This window comes from Phoca vitulina, unplaced genomic scaffold, assembly GCF_004348235.1.
Source record: "Phoca vitulina isolate PV1807 unplaced genomic scaffold, GSC_HSeal_1.0 scaffold37, whole genome shotgun sequence".
Classification (NCBI taxonomy): Eukaryota; Metazoa; Chordata; class Mammalia; order Carnivora; family Phocidae; genus Phoca; species Phoca vitulina.
The window spans coordinates 8159196-8181552 of record NW_022589740.1 but is presented as its reverse complement, the minus strand read 5'-3'; the positions used below and the strand labels follow the sequence as shown (position 1 = coordinate 8181552).

Below are 22357 nucleotides of genomic sequence, written 5' to 3'. Positions count from 1 at the left end.
GGTGAAGTGCAGGGACTCTGGGGGCGCGAGCGGGAAGGAAGGAGGAAGGCGTGGAGTGGGGTGGAGAGTGGGGAGCGCAAGGAGATCGGGACCCCGGGGGTGGGGGTGGCAGTGGGAGGGGGAGGAGTGGGGGGAGGGCGGCGGAGGAGGTGCAGGCGCCGGCCAGCGCGCGCGGGAGCTGCAGACGAGCTGCCTCAGACCTTACCCAGAGCTCTCGCCGGCTCCTCGCAGCCGCCGCAGCGCCTCGGCGAGGGAGGACGTGCGGGTCGAGGCAGCCGCCGGCGGAGGCGCGACGCGCGGGGGATTGCCGAGCACCCGAGGGAGGCTGAGGCTGCGGGCGCTGCGGGATCCGTGAAGACGGCGGCTGCACCCCCCGCCATCCCGGAGCGCACGCGGCCGCCGGGGCTGCGGGACCAGGGACCGCTCCGCCCGCGGGCCGCCCCGGAGCGGGCCTCCCGGCCCCGCCGTCCGGCGCCCCCCGGCCCGCTGCCGCCGCCAGCCCGCCTGCTCTCCCTGGAGTCCGGGACATGAACGGCTACGGCTCCCCCTACCTGTACATGGGCGGCCCGGTGTCACAGCCGCCGCGGGCGCCCTTGCAGCGCACGCCCAAGTGCGCGCGCTGCCGCAACCACGGCGTGCTGTCCTGGCTCAAGGGCCACAAGCGCTACTGCCGCTTCAAGGACTGCACCTGCGAGAAGTGCATCCTCATCATCGAGCGGCAGCGGGTCATGGCCGCGCAGGTGGCGCTGCGCCGGCAGCAGGCCAACGAGAGCCTCGAGAGCCTCATCCCGGACTCGCTGCGCGCCCTGCCCGGCCCCCCGCCGCCGGGGGACGCCGCCGCCGCCGCCGCCGCCGCCGCCGCCGCAGCCCCGCAGCCGCCGCCGACCTCGCAGCCGTCTCAGCCGCCGCCGCCGCGGCCCGCCGTGGAGTTGGCTGCGGCCGCCGCGCTGCGCTGGGCCGCCGAGCCCCAGCCCGGGCCGCTGCAGGCGCCGCTCGCCAAGCCAGGTAAGAGCGTCTGCCGGGCGCGGGCCGGGCGCGGCGCGTGGGCGAAAACTTCGCAGCGGCCGCGGCGGCTTGGCCCGGGGGAGGCCCGCAGGAAGCGTTCGGGCCTCGCCGCCCACCTCTCGCCAGGCCGGTTCTTACTCTCCGGGCGCAGGCCGGCCTTCAGGCTGGACCCGGAGCAGGTGGAGCCCAGGCACCTGCCGGCAAGGTGCCTCGGGCGAGCCAAACGGCGGGACTGGGCGTCGGGCTCGCCAGAGCCTTCCCCGGGGGAACGTGGCCGCTCCAGCCGGTAAATAAAGAGGTCGAAGCAGGACCACGTTAAAACCCGCGCGGGCACACACCCCACTGCGCGGCCGGGCTTTTCTGGCTGCGGGTACGGAGGGCCTCGCCTTTGGAGGTTGGGACAGGTAGGTGCGGGGAACTGTAGCCTAGGCCAAGGCTTGGCCAGCCTGAGCTGGGCGTGCTTCTCCGGCCCAGGGAACTGGAGTGAACCCGAAGCCTTTCTAGTAAGGCCCTGTGGCTTCCAGCTTCTTGCGATGTGTTGAAGGAAGCCCTCTTTAGAAGCTTAGTAAAAAGGGCCAGAAAGCTTCCTGAAATGGTAGCGGGAGACCCCGAATCTGGCGCACCCAGCTCTTGCGGAGCTGCTCAGATCTTTTAAGGCCGTTCCTCCGGCCGCCCTCATTGGTCTCTGTGGTTTAAAGAAATACAACTAAAGCTTGTCCTACAGTGGAGAAGGACACCTCTGCCCAGCCCTTTCCCCGGTTCTGGGCGGATGTGGTGGTGGGCCCCTTGCTACTAAGCGGCGGCTTTGAAGAAAAGGCTCTCTCACCTCCACTTCCGTCTCCTCCTCTGCGGTGCTGCAGAGTGAGTCTGCCCAGAGTCCTGGAGGTGGGCATATTCCCACAGCCCACCTCCCCGCTTCCATCTGCTTCCTTCCTCCGGCCCTGCAGACCCCAGTTGAGTTTCTCTCCTCCTCCTGGGGAATCTCTGGCTTGCTGTCCTTGCCAGCCGAGTGCTCCTGTGATTTTAGGCTCTTGGAATTCAGTGGACGTGTGTTTGATGTTCCCTTGGACCGGGCCGAGGGTACACAGGTAAAAAGCCCATCTTCCCAGGAAGCGAGTAGGGGCTATACTGAAATTTGGAGAGGACAGGCCCTGGAAGGCCCAGAGCCCTCTTGTAGGTAGAGCTGTGATAGAGATTCTGCCTACACCCCGCCCCCCCCCCCGAAATACATTAGCCCTGGCTTTTGGAGAGATGCTTTTGGGAGCACTGGACTGCTGTGTGGAGCTGGGGAAATGCAGACTCGCTGGTGAGTTGATAGGCAGCCTGGACGGCGCAGGTCGGTCAGCTGTCCTGTTGCTCAGTTACGCTCTGCAGGCCTGAAGCGCTGAGAATATCTACGTGAAGAGTACAACTGGGTGTTTTGTGGACAGAGCACAGTTTGCTGAACATGGATTTTTGTGGATATTTAACCCCAAGTAGGGTATAAGGGTCTGTGTGAGTACTGAGCACCCCCTACCCCCCACGCCTCGACAATCTTTTGTCCGTCTCATCTCTTTGTATTTATACATTTGCCATAGAGGAATGGGAGGCGAGGAGAAAGAAGATTCAAGAAGATTCTTTTTGCTTTTCTCCTTTAAGTTAGGACAAGTAACTAGGAGGGTTGTGGCTCAGTTCTAGAAGCTGACCCATGCCAGTAACTTTTCTTAACCTTTCCATTTCCAGTTTCCCTGTCTGGGTCGCCCCGGTGGCAGAACAGGAGCCGGCCCTGCGTGGCAGTGTGTGGCCATGTGCCCAGCAGCACCCCAAGGGCATTGGGTTCTGGAGTCTTTGTCCAAGAGGGGATTCTTTCACACCCTGCGCTCTTCAAACCAGTCTTTGGGATAGCCAGAGTTCAAGGTTTCTAAAGAGTTGCAAAACCAAAACAACCAAGGGAGGAGGGGGCTTGAGAGCCGGAAGGAAGGGGAAGGCGGGGTAGAAGCTGCCGTAGCCAGCTTTGGGGGAATAAAGGAGGGAGACCATTCAACTGGAGAAACCAGCCTTGGTGCGCTCTCTTTTACTCCACACCAATTATTTGGGGATCGCCTGAGCCTTCCGAATTGAAAACAAGTAACTGAACAGGAAACTAGGCTTTGGGGGACCCGAGCCATCAGGAACCAAAAGCCCAGTTTCCAGCTCCTCAGGCTGCATATTTTGCACATTCTTTTATATAACTTTTGTTCTCTTCTTTCAATCGGTTCGACCCCCTAATTCCATGCTTTTAAAAAATAGCCAATCACCAATCCAAAGGTGGGAGGAGGCAGGAAAAGAACAGATAATTATTTCCCATTAGGAAGGCGAGCCTACAGGTGCATTGCTTTATATGGAGGAAGCCCATTTGGGGTTTAAGTCAGGGAAAACTGTCTAGTGTGAAGACCCGTTGCTGTGTGTATTACGCCTTTTTGCAGCTGTTCTGTAATGTATTTGTATGTAACATGCTATGCGTATTTAGCAGCGAATCAGATACTCCTGGACAAGTAGCTCACTGTATTTAGAGAAGTAAGTGACGCTCTATTAGAATCGTAGGTCCACGTGTACAATAAGTTCACAGACCATTAGGAATCTACATGTCGGCTGGCACATTATAGAGATGTGCTTGTTTGTGATATCTATATCAAAAATGCCGTTGGTTCTTTCTGCAAAGGGCCTCTTCAGTACATAGCTATGGCGACATTGAATACAGACTCAGGAGTCTTTCCCTCTCCAGAAATCCTTGAGAAACCCGCTTGCCCTAGAGAAGGGTACATTTCTTGGGCACCGCTGGAGGAAAAACGCCCTGTTGGGGGAGTGACTCGTTCACACCACAATTCAGTTGTATTGCGCAAAGAAATCTCTATCCCAAAATTCCGCTTCAGATTCTTTAAAGGAGTGGGGGTTGTTTTATCTAACAGTGGAGTACGCTGAACATCCCTTTCAATGCGGCGGTGGCTTTAAGGAGAATTTTCCTACTCTAATGTTACTGCTTCTAGTTCCGGATTGGAGCCTTCTTTTTTCCTTCTGGGTGTAATTTCCCTTGCTCCTTGATTATCGCCTATGACTGGCCTCATATTATTAGATTTTGATTGAGCCCCAAATTCTAATTTAAGCTTCTTTATACGACTGACTCACCTATTCTCCTAAATTCCCTCTTCATCCTCTTCACCCTCTCCCCTCCCCCCCCATGAAAATATCATGGGAAGTGTGAACTTTTTTCAGCTCTTAGTGTATCTGAGTCAGCAGCTTCAACCAGCCAAGCCAGCCTTTCAGGACGTGGGCTCAAGAGCTGAGGAAAGTTAAGGGTCACGACCAAGGTGAGGAGCTAAAGTTACATTCTTGTGTTCTCATCCCTTCCCCCACCCCCAGCTTCTCCCCCTCCCCAGGAGTGTGTCCTGGGTACCCTGGGGCTGTGCAAGGAAAGACCCGTGGTTATAGATTCTTCCTACATTTGTCTACAAAGTAAATCGTACACAAGTTCTTTAAAATGTTCTTAAAGGAAAAGAAATAAAAAACAGCATATTTGGTTAGGAACAGAAGAACAGAATCAGGTAGGAAAGTAGGAACTCCTTTTCTGTGTGTTTCCCCTGAAAAGGAGCAAACAAGAGACCTACAAGGAGAGAAGTAAGGAGATTGTAAAAAACTGTCTTTATTTAGTTTTATCTCCTGCTCGGCACCTCTTAGCAACTTAATGCGGGCTCTGTGCTTTTTTGCTCCAGCTTGATTGAGTCCTGTCCCGTCTGCTTCCTAATATTTAATTGTACTTTAATTTTTTTTTTTTTAAGAAGAGATAGACGCACCTGCAAGTGTAATGATTGTTACCCGATCACGGGTCCCCGGCCAGAATGGGAAACCCCGGTGATTATAGACTAGAAGCAAACGAAAAAGCGAGAAAGACTTCAAAGTCATTCATGAAGTGTAGTTATGAATTAAAAAAAACGGGGGGGGGGTCTGGTTATTTAAGACGGCTTGATTTGGGGCGAGGAACCCGACTCATAATAGCCGTTTGAAACACAAAAACCGACCAAATGCAGAGGTTCAAGCGGTCCCGTACTCGTGGCCTCTTGCAAACCTTTCCCCTGGGCTGGCGCAGGGGGTGGGACGCAGGACGCACAGCTGCCGGGGGGCGCAGCAGGTGCCGACGGTGGGCCGGGGCAGCGTCCCGGAGGGGGACCCCCCCCAGAGGCACCTACGCCGGGGCTTTCCTCTCCCAGGGGAGCGGAGCGGGAACCCAAGAAAGGCGTGCGCCGCGGCGGGGCGGCCGCCCTGGGCCGCTGGCCCCTAGCACGCGATCCCGGTCCCGGGGGGACTGCAGGCGGCGGCTCCGGCCCGCTCCCAGGCCCGCACCGGCTTCCCGGGCCGCCTCGGGGGCCGCAGGCTCCCTCCCGGCTCACCCGAGGGCCGCGAGGGCAGGGCCCAGGAGCTGCGCGCTGCAGGGGCGGGAAGCCGGCGGCCCCTCCGCGCCCTTCCCGCTCCCTCCCTGCTGCCTCCCCAGCTTCGGTGGGTTGCCAGATTCAGCAACAACAAAAAAAGCGCAAATAGGCAAACAAACAAACAAACAAAAAATAGGATGTCAACTATTGCCCGGGGCATCCTTCGACTAAAACACTTTTTCATTATTCATCTGAAGTTCAAATTTAACGGGGCGTCCTGCCGTTTTGTCCGGCAACCCTAAACCCAGGCAGCGCCCCCCCGCAGGGCGCCCCTCGGGGTGGGGGTGGCTCCGGCGCGTCCGCCAGCTTCTCTCTCTCCGTGGGGCCCCTCGTGTCCCTCTTGCGGCGCCCAGGACAGGGCTGGCAGGAAAGAGAGCGCGTTTTCCGCGTCTGGGAACCGCAGGTCCACTGCCCTCCGGGAAAGAATCCCCCCACCCTATCTCACTCCTCTGGGTTATAAATCTGGCGGACAGCCGGGCTCTCGACTTACAAGACCAACTTTTCTTTTCCCTGATGGATGAAGTCCCGGGTTTAAAAGATTACAGTAATCACCGGAGGACAGTGTAAATCGAATCTGATAGCAATAACTTTCGGGGAAGGTCAGGCTGAAGTGAAATGTTACCAAGCAACAGGCGTTTTGTTTGCAAAATACAATCAAAGAGCATTGATGAGAAATTCTTTGCTTCAGGCAGTCAGCACTTTCTGCTAACAGCTTTACAGAGAGAAAGTGAGTAAATCTTCATAAATCAACGTCCCCGGAGGACTTGGAGCCCCTTTCTGGAAATGTTGCGCTTCTTTCTGACAGGGGTGGAGGATGGAGCTCTGAATCTATTTGCCTGCCCGCCTGCCTCCACTGTCCCTCTGGTCCCCTCTTCCTCCCCTCTTGTTTTCCTCCTTTCTTTGGCTTTTTAACCTGTTCTGGCTCCTTGGGTCTCTGGATTTCCAGGTCTCCTCCCATGTGGCCCTCCCGGCAAAGTGGGCCTTGAACTGGGGTACACGTGGGTGCTCACGGCAGAGATCAGGGCCTGAGTAGTGAACAACTGATCATCCCAGGTCCTTCACCCTGGAATTATGTCCTGTCACTCTCCAGGGTCCCACAGGCTTTAGGGAATCATCCCCTTGTCTGGGCCCTGCAGACTTCTCCAAAGAAACTAAGGGGAAAGGAAAACCTCTGTGGGTTTTTTGTTTCCATTTTATTTTATAATTAAACAGCTATTTAAAAAATGAGCACAATCAACTACTTAACAGTATTATGGAAAACAGAACATTCGGAATGGGTCAGTTCTTTACTGAATCTCTAATCTCTCTCTCTTTTTTTTTTTATTGCAATGACTAGGCAGGTGTACATTTTACGAAGCTGGGATTGGTCTTCTGCTTCCCCCCTCACCGTTTATTTTATTAGTTCACTATGAATGTTTGTTGCAACCGTGTCTCTACATGGGAATGTTTACAGCAGTATGAACGCTATGAATACACCGTAGTCTGCCCAGCTGCTGGCCTTTGAGTTACTGGCTATGTTTCAGTGTAAAATTTGACCAAACACGCAGATAACGTGGAAATTTTACAGAAGAGTTAAACTGTGAGCCTCTCAGTGGCCAAGAGGCAATGTTTTGATCAGCTCTGTATAATCTTACCTAATACAGTGTCTGGGCACATAGTAAGAGACGTAAGGGTTTTTGTTAAATGGTTGAATGAATAGCCAGCTGCATTTTTATCCGTTCCGAATAAACATGGAGATTTATAGGCCATTTTCCTCCTGCTTCTTGAAAATTGTTCCTGAGTCAACGAAGGGGTCAAAACTAAATTTTTGCAAGACATACAAGTCCACAGTTGCAAGCCTTATTTCCTTAAGTTCTGACATTTCTATACCAATGTTCCCCCCAAATATCGATCCCAAGGAACCATCCTGTGTTGTTAATGATTTTTTAAAAAGCAAAGCATGACAACTTGTACTTTTCACAAGTCCCCCCATCCCCCAACCCAGGAAGAAAAGGAAAGATTTTCCACTGATATTCATTCCCTGCTGTACTTTATGTTTTCAGCCACTCAGGGTTTTGTTTTGTTTTGTTTTGTTTTTTATGATTCAGCACTTCTAGTGTGAAATAAAGATAACAGAAAATGTAAAAAAGTGTGTCTCCTGTTAGCATTCTGACTGGGTATTGGTCTCTTCTAGAAGCCCAGTCCTGCCTGGGCTCCTTCCTGTCCTTGCTGTAAGATTTGTGTGTTTGGAAAATGACCCATCAGGCAACAGTTAGAGATGTGTCCCCCAAAGCTCAAGTCAACAGAAGAGGACATACAATCCATGTTCCAAAATGTGTGACATGATTTCAAAAGGGAAAAAAAAAAAAAGTCCAGTGATTTTTGTACTAGGAAACATTCCTCTCTATGCCAATGTTTTTGTGTTTTCATTCAAGATAATATTTTGTTTTTGTAGATATAATTGGATTGAATGGATAAAACCCACCACATTTAAGTCTGAAAGATTCTCCATTTTTATGTGTATGTTTATTTCATGTATGTGGTAGGCTTCCCCAAAATATTTGAAATGAATACCTAGGGTTTTTTTTTTTTTTAATGTAGAACTACATTTTCATATAAAAAAGTCCTCTAAAGGAGGAAAGATTTTGCCAACTGTAGTTTTAGATTGTGTGAGTGTTCAGTTCCTCTCCCTAGTCTGTACCCAAAGGGAAAAAGAAGTCTTGTAGCTATTTTCAGGCTTATGTATGTATTTTTTGAAGTTGGTAGCATTATTGTTGATAGAAAAAATTTCCTTCTTAATCGAATATCTACTTCTTCTACATACTTTGACCTGAGTGAAGGGTTTCGTTCATGGGTGGCTAGGAATATTTCTCTATCATGAAAAACATGAACTTGAAGAGTGAGTAGTAAGGTTTTTCAAATACCTGAATGCTTAAGCATTAGAAACAGCAGATTGGATCACTTTCAGTAGGTGATTTGGAATCTCAGATGCAACTGATTTCTTTCTACTTTTTGACTAGTAGGTCTGGCTTTCTGCACCCATATGCCAGGGGGTAAAAATGTTATCAGCTGGAGTATATTCTTACTCCCTGTGTTCTAGGAATTAGGGTGTCAGTTTCCAGAAGAAAGAGGGTAAAGTGTTTCGGGGACTATTTCCCTTTTCATTTTGTTGGTTGGCAGCGTCACATTTCTGGATCTAGAAAGGCCTTTGTGTTTTAAACCAACATGAACATTTTATAAAGTTCATTTAGGAAAATAAAAGCTAGAGATGTAAAGCAACGCCTGTTATTAAATGACATGTTATCACTGGGCTCGAAAGCCACCCTCTATAATTACTTGTGACAGTCTGTATTTATAGAATAATGTACAGTACATCTAGTTTAGGTCTAACAGTACAACCGATGGTGGATCGTGCCACACAATCGCACGGGCTCCACACTCTGCCCTTCAGAAATTAAGGTGGTGACGTAGGATTCTTGGCACAAGGTGAGAGGTTAGTCTTCCCTTGTCCAGGTTTGCAAGCCCAACAGCCTGGGCTGTGAAGAGGGATTCTGCTCACCGGACAGTCTGGGGCAAGACTTCATGGGCTGCTCAGGTGCACAAAAGCCTTGCTGTGCCCTACTCCTTGGTTCCTTCAAGGTCTTCTGTCCGCCCTTGGAACACAGGATGAGCAGTACTGAGCCCAGTTGCTTGGAATGCCCTGAATTTGTAGATTTGATTCCTGGGACACCCGCTTAACCTCTTTACCATGTGGCCATAGCCTGGACACCAAGCTGGAGAGGCCGATCACCCCGAAACCTGAGAAGAGAGTGTGGATGAATCAGCACCATCCACCACCACCACTCCCTGAGAAGCAACCAGAAACACGTGCTGCTCGGGGCATGCCACCATAGCAGGGGCAACGGGGGACGCCAGAAAATCAGCCAGGCAGTGGTGTTTGCAGTCTGGGGGTTCCCAGCTGGTGAACAAGGCTGGCCCCCATATAAGATTCTGCTGTGCCCTCGTCTGCAGAACAGACACATAGGTACCAAGGTGGAATTTTTATTGTCAGATTTAGGGTCCTGCCATCCAGGATCCAGTGGATTGGGGTAGTATATCCTTTGCCGTTTTGAAAAAATAATAATAATACATTTTCATAATGGGGGATGTGTCAGATTTGCCAGAACATCATTCTCTGGCTGAACCTCTGCTCTTTGAATCACTTTCTTCTGGAGTGTTCTGTGGAAGAGTGAATTTGGTGATAGACCTCAACACATTTTCCACAAATGTTTTCAGTGTTTGCAGCTCATCCAGGTGGGAAAAATTATCTTTTTTTTTTAATTTTTTTTTTTTAAAGTAAACTCTACCCTTAATGTGGGGCTTGAACTCACTAGCTGGAGATCAAGTGTCACATGCTGCATGGACTGAGCCAGCCAGACACCCTGAGAAGAATGATCTTTTAAAATAGGAAGCCATCTTTAGGTTCACTCATTCAAAAAACAGCTAAGTTTTGAGCTTCCTAGCTGTACCTTTTATTTCCTAGAAGAACCAATTGTTTCTCTTTCCAAAAAAAAAAAAAATCTCACCATCCCTTACACTGCTTTGATACTGTGTGTCGTATTTCTTTCTATCTCTCTTTTTTTTAATTGTGGTAAAACACACATACTATAAAATTTACTATTTTAACCATTTTTAGGGGTACAATGTAGTGGCATTAAGTATCTTCACAATGTTGTACCACCACCACTATTGTCCATTTCCAGAGCTTTTTCATCATCTGAAAGCCCTATACCTGTGACTCACTAAGTCTCAGTCCCTCCCCACCCCCCTCGCCACCCCAGCCCCTAACGATCATTCCACTTTCTGTCTGTGAATTTGTCTATTCTAGGTACCTCATCTAAGTGCAATCATAGAATATTTGTCCTTTTGTGGCTGACGTATTTCACTTAGCATATTTTAGGGTTCGTCCCCATCATAGCATGTGTCAGAATTTCATTCCATTTTGAGATTACTATTCCATTGTATGTATGTACATTTTCTTTATCCATGGACACCTGAGTTGCTCCCACCTTTAGGCTGTTGGAGATGATGCTCCTATGAACCTTTGTGTACAGTATGTATCCTGTTGGTTAGGAAGCAAGTTCTTTCTGGCTGTGTTTGCTTTTCTCCGTGCACATGCATCTTATCTGCCCAACGAGATAATAAATCCCACAAGTTTAGGACCAGTCTTAAACTTCCTGGTATTTTTCACCTCCTTTTTTTCTGTTTCCTTCAATATCTTGTATATTACAGGGATACAACTACTTGATACTGATAAGAATAGGTAAGGAAAGCTGAAGTTAAATCTAAAAACCCTGTTTAGAGGTACACAGTATTTAAAGCATAATTTTATTTTATATTTACTTGGGGCGTGTCTTTGACTCGTTTCTCCAAGCTCCACTGAGCAGGGGCAGAAGTCCAATTGTGTGTTGAGGTCAGTGCTGGGTGAACGCACCGTCCCTGTCCACTCATTTTCAAGTGTTTAATAACAGAGTAACTGCCAAGAGGTACGCATGGAGTCGTGAGTCAGGAAAATGTAGATAGATCTAGCTGATTAGAGTGTGGATCTGTAGAAGCTTTTTTGTTGTTCTTCTCTTTTGGATTAGGAACAAATACCAGGTTCACTCAGGAGATGACCTCTGGGTCCCTTGTTCTGGGGAGTTGCAGGAGGGAAGATGTCAAATGTCTCTTACAAAAATAGGTCTTCTGCACGTCTCAGAGGTGTTATAGAAAGCCAAGTTGGCTTAATATTGCGGGCTGCAGATGATCCCCACATAGAAACCTTGCAGTAGTTTACTTAAAATGCACATTTGGGATAAGTGTGAATTTGTATCAGACTTATGACTGCCAGTTGCACCGATAAAGAGTTTAAGCCTATTTTAAAATGCATTTATCTTTGCTTGGCACATACGTATTGCTTTGTGAAGAATCAACGTTTTGTTTTTCCATTATATTGAAGATAAATCCCACATTAGAAGAATGTTCCTAAATGGGCCTTTGTTTAAGGCTTTTAAAGTAAACAACAACAAATTGAGGAGGAAGATTTTTGAAGGTGCTGTGATGAAATTTCACCGGCTGGCTTTCTAAATATCATCAGGTGTGCCCCCAGAGAAGGCGACAATGAAGCTATTCAGACTGGGCAGCAGAAAACACAGGCCGACCAACTGTTTACACCCTGACAACTGGGTCAGTAATAATTTCCATGTTTAGATCAGTTACATTGGCTTTGAGGAGAGACAGCCAGTCAGTGTTTTCAAAAGGTTAAAAACCTACCTGCATATAGCATGTTAATAAAGAATATGTTCTTTTATTATAAAGGTCTGTTGGTATTTCCCACTGCAAGGAAATCCAGTCTACTCCCTTCTGCGTGCTTAGCGCTGTAATACTAGCCCTTTGGGGGCTAATGTCTTAGGTCAAAATGTTAAATTTGTAGCTGCTTTAGTTCACAGCAAATCTCTGCTTTATTTTGGGAAACTTTTTCTTTCCTTTTGGTATAATTCAAGAAGGTATCTTTAAATCCTTTCCATGAACCTTACTAATAAAACAGTTCATGAAACAGTTTCACCTCTTTACACCCATGGTCCTGGAGTTATGGGCACCTTGTTTCATGGACGGGTCATGCCCCCTGTGCAGTTTGACACATCTCTCCAGCCATTTCCTTCCTGTCCTGCGACCTGCCCCACCATCCAGAATTCACAGCTGGTTTTACTTGCCCCTCTAGTGCAAGTTGCAGGCGACCGAGTGGAGTCTGTCGGTCCCTGGAGTGGCTTTGTAAGAAAGATATCGATGCAGAGAGGCTTCTTTCTGGTAATTCTATTGATTATTGTACATGATAACCTGAGGAAACATAGGACTAGTTCACAAGACATATGTAACGCAAAATCTGGAAGTGGATTTAAAATATGAAAGTCCCCTTCTATGGATATATGGGTCGTGAGCCAGCTGATGATGTCCCTAGGTGACACCAGCCACCTCACTTGCAGAAAAGGAGCCAGAAGACAAACCCAAGCTCATTTTTCCGTTCTTCCCTGGGCTGCGTTTGTTCCTAGACCTACAGAGGGTCCCTATTTAGATCGTCACTGCTATGACAGCTACATCGTTTGTGGTTATAGGTATCATATCCCTCTTCTGTGTTCAAGGCAGGCTTCTCTGCGCACATCAGCCTGAGAAATCACTCCAGTTTCTAGATTTTTGTTTAGTCTTTTTTTTTTCCCCCACATTCGCCAATGAGGTGGTTTGGATTCTTAAAAGGCTTTCTGGGGGAGGGGCGGGGCGGCGCCTGGCGGGCTCAGTCCTAGAGCACGAGACCCTTGATCTCAGGGTCATGAGTTCAAGGCTCACATTGGGTGTAGCGATGACTTAAGAAAGAGAGAAAGAAAGATAAAGAAAGGCGTCCAGTGTGTTGGCACCCACCCAGTCGCATTCCCCCTTCCACGTCGCCTGTGTGGGGCTCTCTCCCGAGCACATCTGTTCCTCTTTATGCACACCAGGAAAGGATTAACCCAGCTGTCTCTGCTTTTCAGATTTGACGGAAGAACGGCTGGGGGACAGCGGCTCAGCCGACAACACGGAGACCTTCAGCGACAAAGACGCCGACCAGAGGAGCTCCCCGGATGTGGCCAAAAGTAAGGGCTGCTTCACCCCCGAGAGCCCCGAGATCGTGTCGGTGGACGAAGGGGGCTACGCGGTCCAGAAAAACGGAGGCAACCCGGAGAGCCGCCCCGACAGCCCCAAGTACCACGCGGAGCAGAACCACCTGCTGATCGAGGGCCCCTCGGGGACGGTGTCCCTGCCCTTCAGCTTGAAAGCCAACAGGCCGCCCCTGGAAGTGTTGAAAAAAATATTCCCCAACCAGAAGCCCACGGTGCTGGAGCTCATCCTGAAGGGCTGCGGCGGGGACCTGGTGAGCGCCGTGGAGGTCCTGCTGTCCAGCCGCTCCTCGGGGTGCGCGGCGGCCGACCGAACTGCGGCCGAGCCCGAGGGGCTGGTGCTGCCCCCCAACGGGCACATCTTTGAACACAGCCTGAGCTCCTACCCCCTCTCCTCCTCCAAGTGGTCCGTGGGCTCGGCCTTCAGGGTCCCGGACACGCTGAGGTTTTCCGCCGACTCTAGTAACGTTGTCCCCAACCCCCTGGCCGTGCCCCTGCAGCATCCCTTCCCGCAGCCGCCCCGGTACCCGCTGATGCTGAGGAATACTTTGGCGAGGAACCAGTCGAGCCCCTTTTTGCCCAACGACGTCACCCTGTGGAACACCATGACCCTGCAGCAGCAGTACCAGCTGAGGTCCCAGTACGTGGGCCCCTTCCCCACTAACTCGGCCAGCGTCTTCCGAAGCTCGCCTGTCCTCCCCGCGCGCGCCGCCGAGGACCCCCGCCTCTCCATCCCCGACGACGGCTGTCCCATGGTGGCGAAGCAGTCCATTTACACCGAGGAGGACTATGACGAGAGGTCCGACTCCTCAGACTCTAGAATACTCAACACATCCTCCTAAAGTCGCTCCCCGCTGGGTGGTGTGACCAGGTGACGTTTTCTGTGCATTTGAAACCCCGGGGGCACCCCCCCTCCCGCGAGGAGAGGCCACATCCTGTGTATACCCTTTCCTTCTGTTTGACAAAGTGACTGCTTGATTCTATACCTTAGCAATAAAAAAAATAACTTATTTAATTTCTTGCACTTCATTGGAAAATGCCAAATAGCTCTGCTCTGTGGCTTTAGTGCTGAATGTTTGTTGTGAAAGAGAGTCTAATGCTAAGAATAGTCTTGGGAAAGCCGGGTCTGCGCAAGATTTATTTGGGGATGGAAAGCTGAGGGTCAGCTTTGCTCCCAAACTCAACCCGGAATATCCGAGAAAATGGTATGCTTGAATGTGGTTTCCCAAAAGAGGGTTCCTCAGGATATGTAAAAGCGAAAGCAAGTGGTTCGGTTGCAAATGGACTATAAACAGGGACCTTATATTCTTATGCTAAAAATCCTTCTTGCATTTTAGAGAGAGACTGCACTTAGGAATAGAGTGAACCGCTCACATGCTTATTTAAGCTTGGACAATTTTCAGAGACAAACTCCATTAAGAATTCTTCTTCTCACAGGGCTGAATTGAAACATGCGTGATGTCAATGTAAATCCAATCACAGCTGTGAACTGCATGAAATGTATTGTGAAATGAACACAAGATTAAGCTTTGTCAGGTTAATGTAGCATGCTGAGGACTCTAGAAAAAAAATAAACTAAGGAGACCATCTTCGTTTATGTCATTTCTACTTGTGGAAAGAGGATCTCTAAAGAGAGAAGCTTGATGTGAGAGCTACTTCCTAGCGCACGGATGAGGAATCAAGGGATCAGTGGAATGGGACATTCCTTGAGAAAAATGAATGGCAAAGTTTGGGGGCTGCATTCAGAAAGACTGGGAATTTTTGTTTAAGAATAGAGCTCAGTTCAGTCCCTCCACTCATTCATTTAATTCTTCAGCAGATATGTATGAGGGCCTATGTGTAAGAGAATGCTTTTTGTCTATTATCCAAGTCACCTGTCCACGAGTCCAAGATAAGCGGGGATGATAACGGAGAGTCCCATTAAAGAATAAAGTAAAACGAAACAATTTACAACGTGAGGAGTAAGTAAAGTACTTAGCACTGTACCTGACATAGAGAAAGCCCTTGATAAATGAGAGCTATGATTACTTTTAATTAAGCTCACCTTTTGCATTCTTGCTCAGGTATTTTAAAAAGAGAGTTTTCAAATAATAATACTCAGTGGTGCCCACAGTAACCACTTCTCTTGCTGTGTCCATTCTTCAAAGTGCTTGAAAGCAAAGAGGACTGCTTAAGTCAGACAATAAACTTACAAAGTGAGAGGGAAAGTAAGAAAGCAAATAAATAAAAGCCTCTGCATGACAAGGATGCAGAAAGAGCTCCCAATTTGAGAATAAGTCTGGAAGGGCTCTTGAGTCTGGAAGGGAGAAGGGCAAATCCTCTTGGCCTGAGATACTCCCTCAGCTGAGGGACAGGAACTCCTATCAGCTGCCAACCACTCTTGGGATGCGTCCCAGGGGGATAAAAAAAAGCTACTTAAAACAAAAATCTCATCTTTATTTCTATAGGACACTTTGGGAATGAGAATCTTTGGGAAAAAATTCATATTATTTGGACTAATTTGTATTTCATGCACATAGGTACCTACCAGGGAGTTTAAAAGTAAATACTATTGTTGTTAGGATTGTATCTTGACATTAGCATATATGTCAGGGAAGAAAGCGAGGGAGTGTAGAAGAAAATAATTGGACCCCTGTTTCTAAAGACCTATGTCTGGGATATTTTATGTGGTGGTGATGGGCTAATGTCTGGGCCTACCTAGGACAAGTGTATTTCCCAAGGTATGTTCGTCTCAGAAGCTTATGTGCAATCATTTAACAAGCACCAGTGGTAACAGATCCCCTGTGAGCCCGGGGTGCTACGAAATCTGTCTTCAGCTCTTACTACTTCAGGCTGAACTACCCGGATTGAGCAACACTCGCCCTAAGATGCAGTGTCTTTACAGCATGATTCCCGCCCCCCCACCCCCGCCCACAGATCACCAAACTCACAGACTCCTTGTGACAACGGCCAGCAACATGGACTTATCTGTAAGGCAGCGAACTCCTAGGCTAGTGCGGGTATGTTTGATCCTCAATGTAATCTTCTGAAGCAGGATATATTTATTTTAAGGGGGGGGTAAGTGTGGTCCGGGGTCAGATGGGAGAAATTGGTTCAGATCCTATGTCCTTTGTCCAGCAGTCAGTTTTGCTTCCTCTGCTGTCCTATGGCCTGAGCCCTCTCCTAGATTTGAGCTCAGCTCTCAAAGACCATCCTGCTCTGACGTGTAGCCCACGGGCGCTCAGTTACTCACATAAAAGAGAAGAAATCAGCCAACTCCTTCTGGCTAAATCTCGTCTGTCACACAGACAAGTAACGGGGTGCTTGGCAGGTCACTTGCAGCCAGGGCAAACCAGCCTTATGGAAAGTTAATCCACGTGAAACCGGGGCGCCTCTCTCCCCTTCTAGTGAGGACCTGCCAATTGCTCGTCTTAAATGCTTTGTTCATCTACGATGTGAGTGGGGGCGGGTTGGTCATGTTCTACAGCGGTTTGTCTCCAAGTGTGATCCACGCACCCCAATGCTTCCCTTACTAGTTTGGATTCCTGGGCCCTGCTTGCTGAGTTCAGAATCTCGGAGAGCCTCAACACCTCCATTTTTATCGTCCTCGGCAGGTGACTCTTAAACTCACTAAGATTGGAGAACATCACATCCTTGGGTTTTCCTCTTAGACCTACGCCCAGTAAAGGAGCCGAGGGAGAGGTTTAAATGCCTACGTCCTCCACTCCTGCCCTCGACTTAGTTCACGTAACTTTAGAGGCAATGTTAACGTTTGAATCGAGTACACATTTGAGATCAGAAGTGCCTGTTTTTGGAAACCTTTGATTGGCAGAGCACCTGATCTTAGCATAAATGTGCTCCCCTTACCCTCAAGGGGAGTGCCACTTAAAGCTCCCGAGATTTTTCAGTGCTGCTGACCCTTAAGGTGTGCGTGATTCCAAGGTTACTAGTGACACCTGGAAGCAGGTTTTGCTTTGGGGCTGGAGCTTTGAGTTCTAAGACACATCAATAATTCCCTTCCCCCCTCCTAATTTTACTGAGATATAATCAACATAGAACATTGTGTGAGTTTAAGATGTATGAGGTGACGATTTGATAGGTGTATATATTGCAAAATGATTTGCACTGTAAGGTTAGTTAACACATCCATCACGTCACATAATTACGTGTGTGTGTGTGTGTGTGTGGCGAGAACATTTACCATCTGTTCTCTTAGTAACTTTCAAGCATACAGTGTAGAACTGTTAGAAAGCCACCAGGCAGGACATTGGATAGCCAGAACATCTTACGACTGTAAGTTTGTGTCCTTTGACCCACATCTCCCCATTTATCCCCACCACCCCCCCACCAATCCCCTGGCAAGCGTGATTCCACTCTGTTTCTGTGCATTTGGCTTTTTTAGATTCCATGTAGAAGCGAGATCACACAGTACTTGTCTTTTTGTGACTGGCTTATTTATTTCACTTAGTATGTGACATTTGCTTTATCTCTTGGTCTGTTGATGGACACTGAGGTTGTTTCCGTGTCTTGGCCATTGTGAATAATGCTCCAGCGAACATAGGGTGGGGATACCTCTTCGAGATACTGATTTCATTTTCTTCAGAAATATACCGACAAGTGGCATTGCTGGATTATAGAGTATTTCTGTTTCTAGTTTTTTGAGGAGCTTCCATACTGTTTTCCATAGAGGCTGCACCAGTTTACATTCTCACCAATATTGCCCAAGGGCTCTCTTTTTTAAAAATGTAGTTTTGTTTTTTCAAAAGATCTTATTTATTTGAGAGTGAGCGCAAGCACAAGCAGGGGGAGTGGGAGGCAGCGGGAGAGGGAGAAGCAGGCTTCCCGCTGAGCAGGAAGCCCGATGCGGGACTTGATCCCAGGACACCGGGATCATGACCTGAGCCGAAGGCAGACACTTAGCAACTGAGCCACCCAGGCGCCCCTCAAGGGCTCCCTCTTCTCCTCATTCTTGCCAGCACTTAGTTTCTCTTCTCTTTTTCATAATAGCCCTTCTAACAGGTGTGGGGTGATGTCTTCCTGTGAAATATCAATGCTCTTGATGATGGGAAAAGCAAAAGTAGTTGCACAGATGTCTTGAGAAGCAAGGCATTTCTTAGCCAGGTACATGGCTGTGGTTGAAGTTAATAGCAGAGCGACTGGAGAGGTGACAGGGACCAGGAAGAAGGGGCAGGGATTCTGAGCCCCTGGTCCAGGCTCTGGCCATTAGCTAGCAGGCTTCTAAGAGCCTAAGAACATTTAAAATTTACAGAAAGAAACTGGACCAGAGGAGGAGTTATGCAGTGGGGGCAGTCATGTATCATGGGGTCTGCTCTTTAAGGGACTCATCGTCCAAGGTCCCCAAGTTGCCCTGTGGCTAGGTTGATGGGAGGCGACAGGAAGGGGGGCCTCCTGGGAACATTTGTTGGGTGCCCAGAACACAGGCGCTGATTGCCTTTGATCTGACATATTTGAAAAATGGACTTGATTTCAGGGCATACTGTTTCAGTCATTCATTCTTTATATGCGCATTTACTCAGCAGAAGTGAGTTGAAAATAAGATGGATGCTAAATTTATATGTTAATTTTAATATTGAAGCTATCCTATACTTGAAGAATAAGATCAATGCTTCATTTTCATTTCTTATGTGGTACTGAACGTTGTCATTACTGGGGAAAAAAAATCATTTCTGAGTGCATCCTCCCAAATTCCAATCTCAGAGGGCAGAGGAGGCTTGGAAGGGGCGATCTCGCCTCTTGCTGATGGTCTGTTCAGTGAGGCGCTTTTAGTGTCCGCACAGTATCATTTACTATTTCAGTGTGAAGGGTCAATAAAAAGGGTCATGGTTTTCCTCAAATTACAATGGAGTTTATTTACCGATCGGATTCTGAGGGTCGGCGGGGGTGTTAGGCCGTGCCAAGAGTTTCACATATCCCACGGGCAAAGCCACCGGACTTAACCAGAAGTAAATTTAGTAGTTGCAGAAAAATTATACTCCAGAAGACTTGAGTCGTTGCTTGGTTGTTTTAGACCCTAGCCTCACACTTATACTGCAACTTCTTCTTCTTCTTCTTCTTCTTCTTCTTCTTCTTCTTTTTTTTTTAAGTGAGCGCCACACCCATCGTGGAGCCCAGTGTGGGGCTTGAACTCATAACCTTGAGATCAAGACCTGGATGCTTAACCAACTGAGCCACCCAGGTGCTCCTACACTGCAATTTAAACATTCCAAAGGTCTCCCAGCTACACCAGGTGTAGACAGATGTGGGATGGCTTCTCTGGAGGGAGGGTTGGTGAGTGGGACTTGGGACCCAGGGCCACCATAGCGATCCGCATGGGCTCTGTCTCACCCACAGACTCCTGGCTCCCCGAGCCGGCCCTGGCCTTCCTCGTTGGCTTCTGCCTTCAGGGAGCGCCGGGTGACCTTGGCTGCCGTGGGTGGTTGTGCATGTTGTCTGTTGCCTGGCCGAGAGGGCAAGGGGGTGGGGCTCAGATCTGGAATGAGTGCTCTTTTCTGATTTACCAGAGCAGTAAGGGCACTGTTTTGGGAGGTGCCTTTTTCTACTTTGCAGGAAGGTAGAGTCAAGTGTAGCCGGCACTCTGGGGAGAGGTAGGGAGAAAGGAAAAGAGTGAATGAGTTGCAAGTGAGCAGCCTAAACATTCAAGGAATTAGCTGTGGACACTGTTGATAAATCTTTGCCACCGCATCTCCCTCAGCCTGTCCCCTTGGAGGAAATGGGAGATAGTTTGGTCACTTAAAGTGTATAAAAATCTCACTCGGTGCATTTGAGATTAGAAAGGGAGATGTCAGGGGATGCCTGGGTAGCTTAGTTGGTTAAGCATCAGACTCTTGATTTCGGCTCAGGTCATGATCTCGGGGTCCTGGGATCGAGCCCCATGTCGGACTCCACGCTCAGTGGGAAATGTGCTTGAGATTCTCTCTCTCTCTCTCTCTCTCCCTCTGCCCCTCCCCCACAGTGCTTTCTCTCCCCTCCCCTAAAATAAAAAAATACCTTCAAAAAAAAAAAAAAAGAAAGAAAGAAAGAAAGGGAGATGTCAGAGAGGGAGGAGAACGAGCCTTTATTGAGCACCTACTGCTGGCATGTTTCTCAGCCTCCATTCTGACCCCAGGATGTCTCGAGGGTTGTCCCGGCTCTGAAATCAGCTCAGGCCACCAGCAGCCGGGCAGACAGATGTCATTTGGGGCTGCCTGAGTGGGCAACAGTGTATGGGAAACAAAGCTGAGGAATGACTGAAAATGCCCGCAGCAAGCCCTGAAAGATGCAGCTTCCTGTCTTCGGGAGCGCTCTGGGAACCAGCCCTCGGCCTGGCTCCAATACGGTCATATCCAAGGTTCACTGCAGACGCCGATTCTTCGAGAAACATACGCCTTGTGGTTTAGTCTTAAAGATAGTATATGTAAAGTTTTAAAAACTGGCATTTGGACATGATGCGTATTTAACTCCCTATTAAATGGAATATTCAATTTACCAGAGTACCCTGTATGTATGTCAGAAACATGTTCCAAAAATCTGTGTTTATACCCATAGAGAAAATTTTGTGGATCCAACATGATTTATTCAAATTAGCAATTCAAAGCACCTGTTGGATGTTATTAATTGGTTTAAAATATGTCTAGATCCAATCCAAATGCCAACTGATTTATTAAAAACAGGGGCGCCTGGGTGTCTCCGTCCGTTAAGCATCTGACTCTTGATTTTAGCTCAGGTCATGATCTCAGGGTCATGAGATCGAGCCCCACATTGGGCTCCATGCTGGGTGTGGAGCCTCCTTGAGATTCTCTCTCTCTCCCTGTCTCTCTCTGCCTCGCCCCCACACTCACGGGCTCTCTCTCTCTCTCTCTCTGAAAAAAAACAAAACCAAAACCAGAAAATGCTACCCAGAATCCAGCACTTTCCAGAAGTAGTTGGGAGTTAAGGGGGACTCAGGAGCAATCCTTTAGAACGTTTAGAACAGCATCTGTTCCAGCCACTTTTCTACCTGATGATGAACATCTATTAACTCGTTTCATCCCTCAACAACCTTTTGAGGTCAGCTGTATCACGAGCCCCCTTTGACGGATGGGGAAGCAAGGAAGGAAGTTGTCCAAGGACAACCTTCTGGAAGTGGTGGATGTGGGGCTTACCGCTTTGGATTCATTCTATGGGCTTAGAGTTCACAGGGTTTTATTTTATTTTATTTTATTTTATTTTATTTATTTATTTATTTATTTATTTATTTATTTATTTTTAAAGATTTTATTTATTTGAGAGCGCGTGCGCCCTTGCGCATGTGCATGAGCAGCGGGGGAGGGGCAGAGGGAGAGGGGAAGCAGGCTCCCCACTGAGCAGGAAGCTGGATGTGGGACTGGAACCCAGGACCCCCAGATCATGACCTGAGTGGAAGGCAGACGCTTAACCGACTGAGCCCCCCCACCCCCAGGTGCCCCACAGGGTTTTTATTTAAAATTTTTTTTTCTGTTTAAGTGGGCTCTACACCCGACGTGGGGCTTGAACTCACGACCCGGGTATCAAGCGTTGCATGCTCTACAGATTCAGCCAGCCAGGCACCCCTGGAGTTTGCAGGGTGTTCTACAGCTCCTGTTCCTTTCTTTGCTAAGCCCCCTGGTTTTCCCCGGAGATGCCTCCATCGGAGGTGGGAAGCGCAGCCGCGGCTGCAGTCTGGGGCCCTGGAGCAATCGGGACCCTCGCGGTCCATCAGCGGAGCCAGCCGAGTACAGCTCGCGGAACAGACCATGACCAGCTGCCTGTTAATGAACGTTCTTCCGCCCCCTCTGCTGCCCCCTAGAGGTGAGTTGGAGTAAAATGGACGCATCTGCATTTTCCCTCTGGTCCTTGTGAGGCAGGAGGAAGAAGAGGGGGGAAGGAGGCAATGAAGATGGAGACCCTCTGGGGCAGAACAGGGCTCCTGCCTGTTTAGGTGTGCAATTAAGACTCTGCTCAACTGTGGAAGGCCCATGATCTGTGCAAGAGTTGGTGGTGGTAGCATCTGGAACTCCTGCTTGGTTTCTTGACCAACAGCAATCGAACACAGCTCTACCCAGGAGCTAGGTGGTGAAAGGGATCAGATTATGTCACCCCAAATGTGCCACTTTGGCATAGGATTATTTTAAGCTGAACGCAATTGAGAATCAACAGATGCAGGAAGAGTTCTTTGCTCCCCCCCCCCCCAATATCTGCCTAAAAGCAGGGCATAAATTTGCCTTTGAAGAAGTTGCCTGCCCTATCAGGGATAGAAGTGCAACTCTCATCACTGAAAATAGGGAATCA

The 22357-nt window shown here is 48.9% G+C and overlaps 1 protein-coding gene across 1 annotated transcript; it reads left to right on the top strand.

Annotated features, from left to right (window-relative positions):
• Positions 1-527: 527 nt before the first annotated feature.
• On the top strand, positions 528-13935 carry DMRT3 (doublesex and mab-3 related transcription factor 3). Its single transcript, XM_032427459.1, has 2 exons — positions 528-1005; positions 12968-13935. Exons 1-2 carry the CDS (start codon positions 528-530, stop codon positions 13933-13935), a joined length of 1446 nt encoding a protein of 481 aa, XP_032283350.1.
• The last annotated feature ends 8422 nt before the right edge of the window (positions 13936-22357 follow it).